Source organism: Lepus europaeus, chromosome 5, assembly GCF_033115175.1.
Source record: "Lepus europaeus isolate LE1 chromosome 5, mLepTim1.pri, whole genome shotgun sequence".
Classification (NCBI taxonomy): domain Eukaryota; kingdom Metazoa; phylum Chordata; class Mammalia; order Lagomorpha; family Leporidae; genus Lepus; species Lepus europaeus.
The window spans coordinates 11,643,461-11,658,276 of record NC_084831.1 but is presented as its reverse complement, the minus strand read 5'-3'; the positions used below and the strand labels follow the sequence as shown (position 1 = coordinate 11,658,276).

Below are 14,816 nucleotides of genomic sequence, written 5' to 3'. Positions count from 1 at the left end.
TCACTCCCCGTGGTGCAGTTCTCACCTCCAGCTGCTGGCAGAGACCCAGAGGCGGGGTCTCCCCCATCCCCAGAGCCCCCACTGTTTGGGCTGGGGAAATCCCTGGCCATGGGCGCTGCCCCGTGCAGTGCGGGTGTGTATAGCAGCCCTGGCCTCTGCCCACGGTGCCAGGAGCACCCGCCTCGTTGGGACACCCACGGTGCTGCACCCCTGGCTCCGGCTTCCTGCGGGACGGTTCTGTTCATCAGGCTCCTGCCACCCACGTGGGAGACCTGGAGCCGGGGCCAGGCCTCAGCCAGCCCAGTCCCGGACATTGTGGGTATTGGGGTAGTGGACCAGCAGGGGCGAAATCGGTGCTGGTTAAGAACCGTGCAGGGAAGTGGTCTCTGTCTACACACATGCATGCGCACAACACATGTGAACATGCATGAACACAATGCACACATGGGGGGGCACATGCCCCTGGCCGCAGGGGAAGCCTCTCACCATGTCGGGGAAGAAGGCTTCCGCGTAGGAGCCCTTCAGGGTGAAGAGCTGCGGGATGTCCACGATGTCGCTCTCGGCCAGGCCCAGCTCCCGCTTCAGCACCTCGCGGTTCCAGTCGATGCACTTCTGGGGGTGGGAGGGGGCAGGAGGGCTCTGACCCTGGCCGGGCACTGGCCGCGCGCCGCTCAGCTCAGCTTGAGGGCCTGCGCAGGGCAGCAGCCGCCATCCCCTGAGGGGGTGGCTGGGAAGCGGCAGAGCTGGCGCCTGGATGGAGCAGGTTCTGGGTCACTAGGACACCATCCCCGCCTCAGCCACAGCACGGTGCACCTGGGCAGCTGAGGGCAAGTGCCCGGCCCCACTGGTGAGGGGCAGGGGGAGGCATCTCCTCCCACTCACTGGGCAGCGGCACTACCCTTGGGCAAGCCCTGCCTCTTGCTGAGACCCCCAGAGTAGAGCAGACCTCCCTCGTCAGACTGGGAGCTCCCTGGGGCACACAGCCCTGTCTCTTCCATCAGACTGTGGGCTCCAGAGAGTAGAGACGCTATTCTACCCACAGGTCCCAGCCGCCCCAGGACCATCAGAGACCCAGGGCTGAATCCTCCGCCCTTCCCCACAGCTGCTGGGGGAGCTCCTCCTTGGAGGATGGGGGCCCCTTAGAGCAGCCGGTGGCCCTACTGTGCGCCAGACTGCGCGCACCTGTGCGTGGAGATTGTCGCTCCTGAGACGCTTGTCTGCCAGCATCTCGTTGATGCTTCTGTTTGCCTTGTGTTTTAACCCTGCAAGAGAAAGACAGGACTGGAGCTGCAGAATCCAGGCCAGGATTTTCTCCTGCCTCAGAGCCAGGCCTCCAGCCAGGAGATGGAGACCTGGAGACCATGCAGAGGGACCAGGCTCTGGCTGTGGGTAAAACCTGGTGATGGATTTGCAGACCCGTGGGCAGGGACTTCTGCTCACTGAGCCTAATAATTACAGCACCAGATTCTGTTACCGAACACCCACCATGCCCGGGAGCCCTACTCAGTTTGTTACTGAGCTTTAAAAGAATCCTTGGAGGAGTTAATTATGACCTCCGACTCAGAGGCACCGAGAGGCAGCTCCGACCCCAGCCTTGATCCCAACGCAGCCAGCGGGCGGCAAGACCAGGATCTGAACTCTGTTCTTCCCAATGCTCCACTCCTCAGGTGAGAACACCCAGGGAAGTGGGCAGGTCCTGGCAGGTAGGAGGGGGCGGGGCCTGTCAGTTCCTGGGCCTCTGAGCCTGGCTCCTCCTCCTCCGCACGCCCTTGAGCCCTGCTGTCCCCCCTGGCTCCACAGCCCCATGAGAGCCACCTCTCCTCTCTGAGCCTCGAAGGGGGTGGCAGGGGAGACAGGCGAGCGTGAAGGGGCCTGGCGCACCCGGGCACCCCAGTCTCCATTGCTCTCCTGGGATGTGCCCCAGGAACCGCCCCACCCCATCCAGGAAGAGCCCTGGCCTGCAGGTGTCAGGGCTGAGCCGCGGGGCACTGTCATGGAGACCGGGCGTTGTCACTCACCCTCAAACTGGGCCGCCTCCCCGTGGCCCTCCTCTCTCTTCTTGTGGAACAGCTGGAGGCAAGCGCTGGGGCTGGCCAGGAGCAGCCGGAAGCCCTGGCACAGGGGGAGGGAACCGCTCAGGGGGCAGGCTCCCCCGAGACACAGGAGACCCCCAACCTCAGGAGGGGCCCCGTTCAGGAGCCAGGCTGGGCATGGGGCACCCTTGTGCCCCCATCCTGCCACCAGCCCCAAAGAAAGGGTCAGCCATTCCTCCCCCACCCCGCCCCATCCTCCCAGATGCCCCCCAGCCTGCAGCCCTCCCCCACCCAGCCACCAGGAACCCGGCTCACCCTTCCACACGCCCAGGTATCTCCTGCCTTGCAAGGCAGTGGCCAAGCTCCCTTGCAAGTGTGCCTGCTACGCCCTGGGAGCTCGTACCCCGCTGGGCTGGGACCCCTGGCCCCCAGGATGCCCCTCCTCGCTCCCTGAGGGCCACCCCCTCCCAGGTCACCTCTGCAGAGCAGCTGAGCGCAGCAGTTAGTGCAGAGACCTGGCCCCTCAGCTCTGAATTTGAATCCTGCCCTGCCACCTGCAGGGCCTCAGTTTCCTCACTGGTAAAATGGGTACAAGAGTCACTGCACACATCTTGAGGGCTCGCTAGAGGATTAAGCACTCAGATGAGTGCTTGGCACACAGTAGGTGCTCAGCAAAGATCACCAGCGCGCGTCTGGTGGCTGGGGGTTTGGGGGCAAACACACAGCCAGGAAGGGCGAGAACAAGGGCCCTCGTAGTCAGCGGAAGAGCAGCCTCCACCTGAGGCGCTGACCCCTCCCAGGGCGCAGCAGGTCTCAGCCCTGTCACTTCCAGTGGGCAGGGCCCAGGCAGGAGGCGGGGACGCACCTTCGGGTCGGAGGTGGGCACGAAGCTCAGGAACTCGTCCACGTGGCCCACGGACAGCCAGCTCGAGTAGAGCTCCACGGGCGGCTGCACCCGCTGGGCCTGCAGGAAGCTGCGCAGCGCCTGGGCCATCTGCCGCCCGCCGGACCTGGCCATGGAGGGACGGGCGGCGGTCACCAGGGCGGCACTTCTCGGACGGCCCCTCCCCTCCACAACCCTCTGAGCCGGTCCAAGGGGAAACTGAGCCCAGCGACTTAACGTGGTTCCCACAGCTGAGGAGTGACAGGGCCAGACCTCCCTGATGGCCAGTGGCACTGGAACCAGGGGGGACGCCCCGGGGGGGCAGGGGGTCGACACGCCGCGGGTCAGGTCTGTGCCAGCGCCGAGAGTGTCAGGGCGGGGCCGGGACCTGTCCCAACCCTTAGGTGCTCCCAGGAACCTGCCCCCTGTCCTGTCTGTCACCCAGAGCGCCTGCCCCACCCCCACCCCGACCTCCTCCTTGGGCCCAAAGAAGTCCCAGGAGACAGCTGCATGGACCAAAGGGAGTGGAAGACCCCCGGGGCCCAGCCCGGGGTTCAGGGCAGCGGACTCCTCACTCAAGGGACACACAGCCTTTGGCTCCAAGCAGCCCCTGCTCAGTCCAGGGAGTCCCCGGGGTCAGGGGCTGGCAGGGGCGGGGCTTGTGGCCACGAGGATTCCTCAGCCCCCATACCCCGCACGCCACCATCCCCAGGGAGGGGCCCAGGTATCTGCATTTTGAGAAGCACCTGCTTCCCACCCGTTCTGAAGTTTGAGGACCCTGCCCCGGGCACCCCGCGCTCAGCACCGCCCAGTCCCCAGGAGTCCCTGACAGGGGGCAGAACCCCCTTTGCCAGTGGGGGGGTTGACGTGGAAAGAGGGGGCAGGGGCAGGGAGCAGGACTGGAATCCCTGCCCCGGAGGAGAAGACGTCACCCAAGGCCGCGTGTGCGTGGAGGGACCCCCAAGACGTCTTAGGCAGGCAACGCCCCATTTCACAGGCCCGGCGGCTGAGGCTGAGGGGTGACGCACAAGTCAGAACGTCGGGGCCGGCGCAGGGGTGCAGCGGGTGAAGCCGCTGCTTGCGACCCCAGCGTCCCAGGCTGGAGTGCTGCTTGGAGCCCCAGCTGCTCTGCTCGCAACCCAGCTCCCTGCTGGGGGCGAGCGGCAGAAGGCGCCCCAGTGCTGGGGTCCCTGCACCCACCTGGGAGACCCGGACGGGGTCCTGCTCAGCCTGGCTCACAGCTGGCTGCCGTGGCCACTCGGGGAGCGAACCAGCGGCTGCAGGATCTCCCCCGCCCTCTGCCTTCCCGATAAACAAATCACTTTTTTTTTTTTTAATCAGAATGCCTTGCTGCACTCCCCCCCCCCCCCCCCGCCCTGGCCGCGCGCAGACACCAGCACACGCTCCCTGCTCAGACAGGGTCGCGTCTCGCCTTGCACTTGCTGGCCCGGCCTGAGGACGCGACCCGGACAAGAACCCATGCCGGCTCCCGGCCTCAGACTCGGGACAGTAGCCCTGCCGCCACCACGCAGCCCACGGACACTGACGACCCAGCGGCCTGTCCCTCTCCCTGCTCAGACCACGTGGAGACCTGGCTAAACCCCGGGGTCACTGCCATCTCACGCACGCACGGTAGCTGCAGGTCCTCACGGGGCCCCTACGAGGCCTCTGCCCGTCCCCCACCGACCCAGGGCTGCACCTCCCCAATGCACTCTGTCTCTGAAGGCTGCAGCGCCCCCTAGCGCCCGCCCCGGCCCCATCGCTCTCTTGCCCCAGGGACCACCTGGCCTTCCTGGGTCTCGCTAGTCTCCCGCCTCCACCCCACTGGGCTATGAGCTCCAGGAAGGCCAGGGTCTCTAAGGTGCTCCTGCCACAGCCTCAGCTCCGCACACAACAGACCTCACCCCCCACCCCTGCCGCGAAACCGCGGGATCGGAGGCTCTGTGTAATACACAGCCCACGGTCCCCACGACTGGCACGTGCCACAGACCCCCCCCACCCCCCCGGGCAGCAACGGGTGAAGGGCCTGACTCAAAGGTTGGGCTGGATTACGGGAAAGATTTCTCTGGGGTTTCTGTTATTTTAATCGCGTGTTGGCAACTTTAAAGGGTTTATTTTAAAATGGTGAGAATGTGTCCCTACGGAAGCAGCAGGAACCCAAAGCAGATAAGGCTGGGGATGAGGAAGCCCCCCCCCCCCCCCCCCCCCCCGTGCTCTCAGCCCTCTGCGTGGTGGGCAGGGGCATGGACCAGATGACTCCAGCCCAAAGGTGGCTCCGTCTCCGAGTCATCCTCAAAGCCACCACTAGGTGGCAGAGTTGCTCAAAGAATGTTTCCAATGCAGCACGCAGAGGGTGCAGAACCCAGGCCTGCAGAGCCGGGAACCGATGTTTGCTGAGCACCCACTATGTGCCTACTCTAAGCTCACACTACGTGTCTTAGTGAATCCTCACGAGCTCTCTGATACCCACACAAGCCCGGCCTCACTCCCCACCGCTCGGCTCCTTACCCCATCTGCTCCAGCCCCACTGGGCTCCCTGTTGTTCTAATGTCTCCTGCCTCAGGGCCTTTGCACAGGCGATTTCCAATGCCCGGGACATTCTTTTCCTGAGTAGCCGCTTCTTTGACTCCCCTATGGCCTTCAGGGCTCTGTTTAAATGTCAGGTCCTCACCAAAGCTTGGGCAGAATCTACCGACCCTCTGCATTGAGCCCCACACAGAAGCGCCGCCCGGGTCACCTCACGTAATCGTCACAACAGCCTTGTGAGGCGGGGCCAGCAGCCCAGGGCTACAGGCGAGCGGCCGGGGGTTGGAAGAGGTACGTGATGCGCCTTTCTCCACGCAGTCTGTGCAATTCTCACCCGCCCTCCGGGTTTGCTCGCTGTCCCTCTCTGATAGAATATACTAGAACGTAGCCCCCGTTCACCACCGAGGAGCAGCCAAGGCAGGAGCAGAGGCACCAGTGGGATTCCCACCGTGCCACTAACACGCCGTGGGCCAGGATCTAGCCCTCCCGGAATCCCAGGACTCCGACTGTCTGTGGAGGGCCCTATTCCTGTCTCAGCTCTGGGTGCGGCCATAGCAGAAACCCCTGCCCGCCTTCCAGGCCCTTGTTCCGTGCCTGGGGACCCCCAGAGCAGACCGATGGGCATGGCTGAGCCAGGGCTCCCAGCTCGGCTCCCCCGGCCGCAGGGTGAGCTAGAGGCTGGGGCAGGAGCCCGGGCCAGGGATCGGAGCAGAGTCCTCGGAGACCCCCCCCCCCCGAGAGCCCCTCCCACTCCTGAGCCCCATTTGCTGAGCTCTGTGCCCCAGGCCGGCTCCCCAGGCTGCTGCTGGGCTGGGGCAGGGACCACCTGAGCATTGGAGGAGCCCTGCCCCGCCCCTGCCCCTGCCACCTCTCCAGCCTCCCCGAGCCGTGCTCTCTCCGGCCCCCAGGCTGTGGCCCGTGCGGCGCCCTCTGCCTGGCACACTTTGCCTCGCTCCCTTCTCCGTGACAGGTCCATGTCACCGCCACCCCAGGAAGTCTTCCCTGACACCCGCCTCAGCCGCTGAGCGATCCCATCAGACCAACACTGCTCGTGCTCCTTAGACAACAAACTGCCCGGGGCGCACTCCTCGGCTGTCCTGCATCCCCAGCCCTGCAGAGAGGACAAAGTCATGAAAAGGGCAGACGGATGCACGTGACTTTGCCCTCCTGAGCCTCGGTGTTCTCATCTGTGAAATGGGACAGCAGGGGCAGGCACGCAGCACGCGGTCAAGGTGCTACCTGGAGTGCCCCCCCCATGCTGGGCCCGGGCTCCACCAGTCCCAGCTTCCTGCTCATGCACACCCCGGGAGTGGCCGCTCGGGTACTTAAGTCCCCACCACCCACAGGGGAGACCAGGGTGGAGCTCCTGGCTCCTGGCGTCGGCCTGGCCAGCTCTGGCTGTCACAGGCATGTGGGGAGCCAGCTGGTGGATGGCAGAGTCTCTGTCCATCAACTTTCTCTGCTTTTCCAGTAAAAAAAAAAAAAAATCTTGAAATAAAAAAATCAAGAACAAAATGGGAACCCTGATAGTCCCAAGCTTGCAAGAACTAAATGGGCGTGGCGCATAGTAGGTGGTCAATTAACTTTGTCCCACGGTCCCAACCTGCTGCAAGGCGGGCCCAGGCTGGAGGCCGGCGGGGCAGCGGCGGGGCACTGAGAGCCGGCTCACGTGGATTCTCTGCCCCCCGGAATGCTGGTTATGCAGCTGGGATGGGGGTCTCTATTAGGCCCATTTTACAGACAAGGCGACTGAGGCATGGAGCACCAAGTAAACTGTGCACTTAACAAGCATCTGTTCTGTTCCCTCATAGACCCCCGGCCCCCTCAGCAGTGCCTGGCACACACCAGACGTCTTCACAGAAACAGCACCCACTGTGTGCCCGGCACCGGCTGGGCGACAGGTCCAGCGTTAAGCGGCAAGGCCGGACTCAAGCCCAGGTCGCAGGAAAGCTGCCCACAGGGAGTGGCCAGGGCCCAGCCCCCGCTGTGTCAGGTTGAGCCCGCTCCTGCCCCGGCCATCCTCCGCCCCAGGCACCAGCCGGGGCACCTGCTCCCCGCCTGGGTGGCTGCCAGGGCGCCTCGCCTCGCCTGCCCCGGAGACCTGAGGCCGCCGGGTTCACGTCCCAGCACCGCCCGTCTTCCCTGGGCCTCGGGTCTGAGGGCAGCCAGGGGTCGGGGTGGGGCTGGGGGCGTTGGGGCACGCCCACGCTCCACGCTCACCCCACCAGCAGGCTGGCACCGGGCGCGGGGGGCAGGGGGCAGACCTCAGGGAGGAAGCAGCGCACCCACACCTCATTCCTCCGTCCCGCCGGAGGGTGTGGCCCGTGGCCGGAGCGCTAAACCCCAAATACCTCGCTTCCTGCCCCATCACAGCCAGGGGGTGGGACCCACCGGGTCACTTCTGTCACCCGGCAGCCTGGCCAAACACACCCTGACCTCAGCCACCCGCCCTGGCGACCTCTGGGCCCTTTCGGAAGAAATCACCGAGTCCATCCCCCTGCCTCAGTGCCGGGCGGTCACCTCTGCAGCTCTGCCTGGGCTTCCGGCTTTTTGGGGAGGCCCCCTGCGGACACAGTGCAGGCTGGGGACTAACGGAGCCCCTAAAACCAGGGGAGGCCCCAAGGCCCTGGGCCACGAGCTTGCGAGTTCCCCCCTAAGGTTCTGGGAGGTTCTGCAGGGAGAGCCCACAACTCCAGGTTTCCTGGGCAGAGGCTAAGGCCACCTCCCAGGCCGGGTGCCCTGCTGGGGACCTGGGGCCTAGGGATGGATGCCGTGGGTGGTCCAGCCCTCCCCCGGCCCCGGCCTCGCACCTGGGGAAGCTGCCGCCGATGAGGATCCGGCCCAGGGGGTAGTTCTTGCCGCCCACCGTGACGGGCGGGCTGACGTCCAGGTTGCCGAAGGAGTCGAGGCTGGAGGCGCCGGAAGTTAGGGTCTCCCGGGTCACATATCCAAAGTCAGGACCCTAGGGGAGGAGCAGCGAGACCCCGCCCCCAGAAGGAGGGGTCAGTTAGGGCAGAAGGGGCGGCTCTTGGGGGGATAGGGGGATGGGGGATGGGGGGACTGGGGGACCTCCCGCCCCCTGGTCTTCCTGCCTGAGAAAGCATCTCGGGCAGCTTCTCACAACCCCCCCCCCCCCCCCGCACCCCCGCTCTCTGGGCTCCGTGCAACGCAAGCCCCGGTGGACAACGGGATAACCGCATAACCGGAAGACCGCGGGCGCCTGGCAAGGAGCAGCCGTCCCTGACCCCAGAGCAAACCCCCGTGGAGAGCCGCAGCGAAAGGCGCCCCCGGTCCCCCGGTCCCCCGGCCCCCCGGTGCGGCGCCCCGGTGCGGCGCGCTCAGAATCCTGGCGAAGCGGCCCGGGAGGCCAGCCCCGGGCTCTTAGAACTCCGGGAAGCCGCGTCTAGGGGAGGCGCTCGGGCCAGCGTCGGCCCAGAGGGTTAAGCACCGGTTCGAGTCCCAGCTCCACTTCCGATCCAGCTCCCTGCTAACGCACCTGGGCAAGCAGCGGAAGGCGGCCCACGTGCCTGGGCCCCTGCACCCACGTGGGAGACCCGGATGGAGGTCCTGCTCCTGGCTGGGGCTGGCCCAGTCCAGGCCGTTGTGGCCAACTGGGGAGTGAACCAGCGGATGGAAGACCTCCCCCCCCACCCCCGCCCTGTCTGTAACTCTGCCTTTCAAATACACGAATCTCCTTTTTTTATATAAAAACAGAAAAATCAGTTATTTTGATGCAAAAAATTTTGAACTCGATGCAAAGCGTTCTCATAACACGCCGTGCCCTGCACATTTTCTTTCCGACCTGAGACGGAGCTCGCGCTCCCGCGTTCACTCCCAGCTGCCTGTAACAGCCGGGGACAAGCAGGGGCTGGAGCTGGGAGCCAGGCCCCACGCCGGGTGCCCCACGTGGGCGGCAGGGACCCAGTCACGTGGTCGGCAGGGACCCAGTCACGTGGGTGGCAGGGACCCAGTCACGTGGTCGGCAGGGACCCAGTCACATGGGCGGCAGGGACCCAGTCACGTGGGTGGCAGGGACCCAGTCACGTGGTCGGCAGGGACCCAGTCACGTGGTCGGCAGGGACCGTCACGTGGGCCATCGCTGCTGCCTCCCAGGGAGGCGTCAGCGGGAAGCTGCAGTCGAGAGCCGGAGCTGGGTTAAAACCCAGGTACCCGGATGTGGGACGCGGTATGTCAACCACCAGCAAGACACCCACCCATCCCCCCATGGCAGAAATACCACCCCCCAGTAACGGAAACGCCACCCCTCCTATAACTTTTTTTTTTTTTTTTTTGCCAAGCAGAGTTAGTGAGAGAGAGAGAGAGAGAGAGAGAGAGAGACAGAGAGAAAGGTCTTCCTCCCGTTGGTTCACCCCCCAAGTGGCCTCTATGGCCGGTGCGCTGCACCGATCTGAAGCCAGGAGCCAGGTGCTTCTCCTGGTCTCCCATGGGGTGCAGGGCCCAAGCACTTGGGCCATCCTCCACTGCCTTCCCGGGCCACAGCAGAGAGCTGGCCTGGAAGAGGGGCAACCGGGACAGAATCCGGCGCCCCAACCGGGACTAGAACCCGGTGTGCAGGCGCCACAGGCAGAGGATTAGCCTGTTAAGCCACGGCGCCGGCCCCTATAACTTTTTGAAGTCCCCCTATATGCATAGGTTTACATTTTTCACATTAAAACAAGCTTATCTTTAAATTCCACCTTCCATGGGTTTTTAAGCGCCTGTACCGTAGGGAAAGGTTGAAGATCTTAGCTTCCATTGCAAGCTGGGAAAAGAGCAAACTAACCCCAAAGAAAGCAGCAGATTCGAGATCACGGAGATGAGAGCAGAAACCCACGGAAGCCCCCTGGCCCCACAGGTGCAGCCTGGGGCTGGGGGCCAGGTGTCCCCCGGCCGAGCACTTGCCCGACCTCTCCAGGTTGGGGCCAACGTCCCCACCGGCTCTGCAGGCCCTCAGCCCCCTGCCCCGGCACCCCACCCTGGACTGGCACGGGGTCAACCAGCAGCAGGGCCACTCCAAAGACAGGAGCCCAAGGGCGGGAATGTGGGGGCAGCCTCTCTGGTTCCACATCCTGATGTCACCACTAACTTACTGGGTGGCCTTGGGCAAGTTCCGTAACCTCCCGACCTTCAGTTTCCTCATTCGCAAAGAAGGACTTAGAATAGCTCTGTCCATAGGTGTGCCCTGTCAGCTAAATGAGGTAGCCGGTGACATGCTAGGGGAGACAGTGCTGGAACTCGCTACACGATGGCAGGTGCAGCTGTTGCCATCCTGAGCACAGGAGGTAGCACAGTGCCTGGCACACAGCGGGTGTTCAGAAAGCATTCTCTATCTGAGGAGAGGCTCTGGCCCTTAGAACCGGGGCCAGGGGGGCTCACCAGGGGTGCCCCCTCCCCCCAAAACAGGCGGCTTGGTCTCCCTGGGGCTGACTCTTCTGTTGATTTCCCTTTGGAAAACAGGCCCCTACCTAGAACTGCAGAGTCCCAGAAAAGGGGCAATGGGCACGGCTGCCTATTTGCATGTGGTTTGCATATCCTTAGCTCGTCCTGCCCCAGCCCCTCCCTGGCTGCCCGGCTGGCTGCCCCCCACTTCCCGTGTCTGCGGGCCCCCATCTTTGCAGGAGAGGCCTCGCTGGGGGCTCCCATAGGAGGGCCCACCCGGCCCCGGCCCCCTCCCCACTCCGCCTCGGCGTACCAGGATCCTCTTCAAGGGGAAGTCCCTCAGGCCTCTGTTCCGGGGCGAGTCAAAGACCACGGGGAAGGACTTGTGCGGGGCCTCCACGTAGCCAAACTCCATCTCGTCCTGGGAGAGAGGGGGAGGGGGGGAATGAAGGCACCGGACCCGCACAGGCGCTATCAGACAGGTGGCCCCGGGCAGACCTGGGCGGGGTGCAGGCGCGGAGGTGGGAGGGGTTTCCGGCTGGTCCTAGGGCATTGGGAGGGAGGCCGGGGCCTCTTCCAGGAGCCCGAGGAGGGGCAGGACCCCTGCAGGCTCCCCTACCCCAGGCCTTGCCCCTCCCACGCGGCTTCCGCCCGCACCTGGATCCAGCGGTCATTGCGATTCTCCGCCCGCGGGCAGACCACCAGCCTGCAGTCGGCCTTCGACGCCAGCGAGGCCAGGTCGGCCAGAAACTTCTCATTGGAGCCGTGCGGGTCCACCACGCTGCAAAGACAGGGAGGCGGGAGCGTGGCGAGGGCCTGTGGCCGGGGCCAGGGCCGGGGCGGGGGCCAGCGTGGCCTGGATTCAGCCTGTGCTGGGCTCTGGGTGGCCCCCGGGGTGCAGAGGTGCAGACACGGTCTCTACCCTAGAGAAGCTCCAGGCTCGTGGGGGACCCAGGGGACGTCCCCAGACCAAGTGACAGTGAGCAGGGCTACGCCCAGGCGGTGGAGCCCAGAGCGAGGCACCTAAGCCGGCACAGGTAATCCGAGAGGCCGCCCTGGAGGTGACCTGGGCCTGAATGTCTAGTCCTGGAGCTGTAGGGGGCAGGCGCCCCGGCTCCTCCTGTTCCTTGGCCTGGCCTAAGCCGAGGGCCGGGCGGGGCTGTGAGCACACAGGCAGACAGGACACGCTCTGAGCACCTGCACACACCTGGGCCCAGGTCAGCAGAGCGAACCTGTCTGGCCACCCCCATCCCGGCCTTGGGATTTGTGTGCAGCCCAGCTGTGGCCCTGTCTGTGGATCCGGCCCCCCCACAGAGGCCTGGCGGGGCCTTGTCCCACGCACCCCCAGCAAGGAGCCCACCCAAGGTTCTGAGAGATGCAGATGGCCCAGAGCTGGGCTGGGCTGGGCTGGGCTGGGTTCCCGAGTCCTCAGCAGATGCAGGAGACGAGGCCCCCTAGGGCCGCTACTGCCCAGGCCACACCCAGGGTGCCCCAGGGCTGCAGCCATGAGACCACTCAGGGGCCAGGAGGTGGGAGCCACAGCCGGGGACCTGGGCCAGGCCCGAGCTTCAGGGCGGTGCCCACGCACACCAGCTCTGGTCCTGGGCCCCGCTCCCTGCCGGTCTGAGCGAGGGGCCAGCCAGCACCCTGTCCTCACCCCTCCCCATCCGGGGCCACGGGGCAGGGGGGTGGGGCGGCCTCACCTGCACACATACAGCTCCAGGGGGGGCTGGGTGTTGGGGGTCATGATCCAGGGGGCCACGCGGAAGGTCACGGTGTCTGTGAAGACGGGCACCTCGGCCAGGGGCTGGGGGGAGGGAGGGAGGACTCAGCGCCCAGCCCCAGCCCGGCCCCCCACAGCCCTCGGCCCGAGCCGCACGTACCCTGGTGTCCAGCAGACTCACGCTGAGGGAGACCACGCCTGCGAAGTCGGCGTCGGGGAAGGCGAGCCCCTCCACGTGGAAGCGCACCTCCCGCTCCCCCGGCTGCCGCTCCACTTCGTAGGACAGGAGCCGGGGCCCCAGCACCTGCCTGTAGTCCGAGAGGGACACCCCACCTGCCGAGAGCCAGGGTCAGGGGCCAGGGCCGGGCGGGGTCCCAGGATGGGCAGGAGCCCCATGGTGGGAGTCCAGGGGCAGAGCCGCCTCTGGGGTGCCAGCTACTTGGGTCGCTGTCCAGCCGTGCCACACCCACGTCACGTGGCTGTGGCTCAGTGAGTTCATTCCTCATCTATACAATGGGCCACGGTGTGTTTCTCGGGAAGCCGTGAGAACTCTGAGCCAGGCAGAGAGATCAAAGCCCCGACACAAAAGGGGACCAGAACCCCAGCTGTGGCCGGAGGAGGGGACAGAGTGTGCAGGGAGGTGCACCTGTCATCCCTAAGAGCAACCGTGCGCCTGTTCTCGCTAGGCTGGGGAGATCCTGGAGGACTTCCCGCCGCCGCGTGCTGTGTCTTCCGAGCAGGAAAGCCACAGGGACAGAGAGCAGAGGGCGGGGAGGGGCCGGGGAGGTGGCCAGTGACCAGCGGTGGCCGGCTGTTTTTATCCGGGATAGTGAAGACGCCGGGGACGAGGAAGAGGCAGCGGTGGGCATGTGGCGTGCGGGATGAGCTAAACGCCACGGAGCGGTTCACTTAGAAATGTTGCAAACGGGGCGGGCAGCACGGGGCAGCAGTGACCTTGACCCCACATCCCCGCTGCTCCACTTCCCGTCCCACTCCCGGCAGTGGGCTCCTGCCGCCCATGCGGAGACTCGGGTGGGCTCCTGACTCCTGGCCTTGGCCTGGCTCAGCCCTGCTGTTTCGGCCATCTGGGGAGTGGACCGGCGGGTGGAGGACTCTCTCTCTCTCTCTCTCTCTGCCTTTAACTCAGCCTCTTGCTGCGGCTTTGATTAATAAGAACTCTGGGGACAGAGAGGATGGGGCGGGGCCCAGGCCTCAGCCTCCCCTGGGCGGTGCTGGGCAGGCAGAGGAGGGAAGGGGTCCCAGGCCATGGACAGGAGAGGGGCTTTGGTGTTCAAGGGGCCGGGACCCAAATGCCCGCCCTGCTCCTGGTTGGTCCTGTGACAGTGAACTCGTGCGTCGGAGCCTCGGTTTTCCTCCCCGTACAATGGGCCCAATGCGGACCCTCCTTCCGGGACACTACGTCGGACACCAGCCGTGCCAGCTTCAGAGTGATGAATGGGGGGACTGGGAGAGATGGGGGTGAACGGGGGAGGGAAGGGCGCCCCAGAATGGGGGAAGGGAGGGCGCCCCACGCCCCACCCCGGGAGGGTGCACCACTCCCACCCCGGCCGCTCACCCCGGGCACAGAAGACCCGCAGTCTCTTGGCATCAGATGAGGGCACGTTCAAGACCAGCCTGTGGCTGTCGAAGACGCTGTCCGGGCCTTCGCAGCTCAGCACCATGGGGGACATGTCCTTCAGGTCTGGGGACAGGGGTGCCTTTACAACCCCCCCACTAGCCGGGCCCTCCCTCCACCGGCTGGGTCCCCTCTCCCCTACACCAGATGGTTTCACACACACACACACCCCGTGATCGCTGTCGCTCATTGGCCAGGCGCCCCACCGGCCGGTTCCCCACCACCACCAGCAACCATGTCGCTCACCGGCCAGCGACGTCAGCTGGCCGTCATCGAGGTCGGGGTCCCTGGACCTGTCGCTGTCCCGGTCGCAGTTCACCAGCAGGACGGCCCCATGGCCCTCAGGGCCCCAGTGCCAGGTTCTCTGGGGCCAAATAAGAAGATCTGGGCATCAGAGGGACCGGGGGCTCGGGAAAGGGGGTTCTGCACGGGGCCCGGGCCACCCCTCCTAGCAGCCTGAGACGCCCGCTCTGGGTTTGCTGAAAGACTCACAGAGGGATTGTAGGCTGGGAGCTGGAGCTACCCAGAGTCACCCCGCCCTTGTGCAGTGAACAACGTGTACAACTGTACACACCAGGCACAGGGGCACCGCCTCCACACCCAGAAAGGGACCTCAAGAGCCAGCGGCGCTCGGTC

At 65.4% G+C, this 14,816-nt stretch overlaps 1 protein-coding gene across 1 annotated transcript in view; it reads right to left on the bottom strand.

Annotated features, from left to right (window-relative positions):
* The window catches only part of LOC133760575 (protein-arginine deiminase type-1-like), a 31,418-nt gene that overhangs the window by 2,566 nt on the left and 14,036 nt on the right, over positions 1-14,816 (bottom strand). The window contains exons 5-15 of the mRNA XM_062193114.1: positions 14,427-14,544; positions 14,121-14,246; positions 12,705-12,877; positions 12,525-12,628; positions 11,479-11,602; positions 11,135-11,242; positions 8,253-8,404; positions 2,899-3,043; positions 2,019-2,112; positions 1,183-1,262; positions 487-612 (exon numbers count right to left, since the gene is read on the bottom strand). Coding sequence (XP_062049098.1) covers positions 487-612; positions 1,183-1,262; positions 2,019-2,112; positions 2,899-3,043; positions 8,253-8,404; positions 11,135-11,242; positions 11,479-11,602; positions 12,525-12,628; positions 12,705-12,877; positions 14,121-14,246; positions 14,427-14,544 — 1,350 coding nt within the window. The remainder of the gene's footprint in view (positions 1-486; positions 613-1,182; positions 1,263-2,018; positions 2,113-2,898; positions 3,044-8,252; positions 8,405-11,134; positions 11,243-11,478; positions 11,603-12,524; positions 12,629-12,704; positions 12,878-14,120; positions 14,247-14,426; positions 14,545-14,816) is intronic.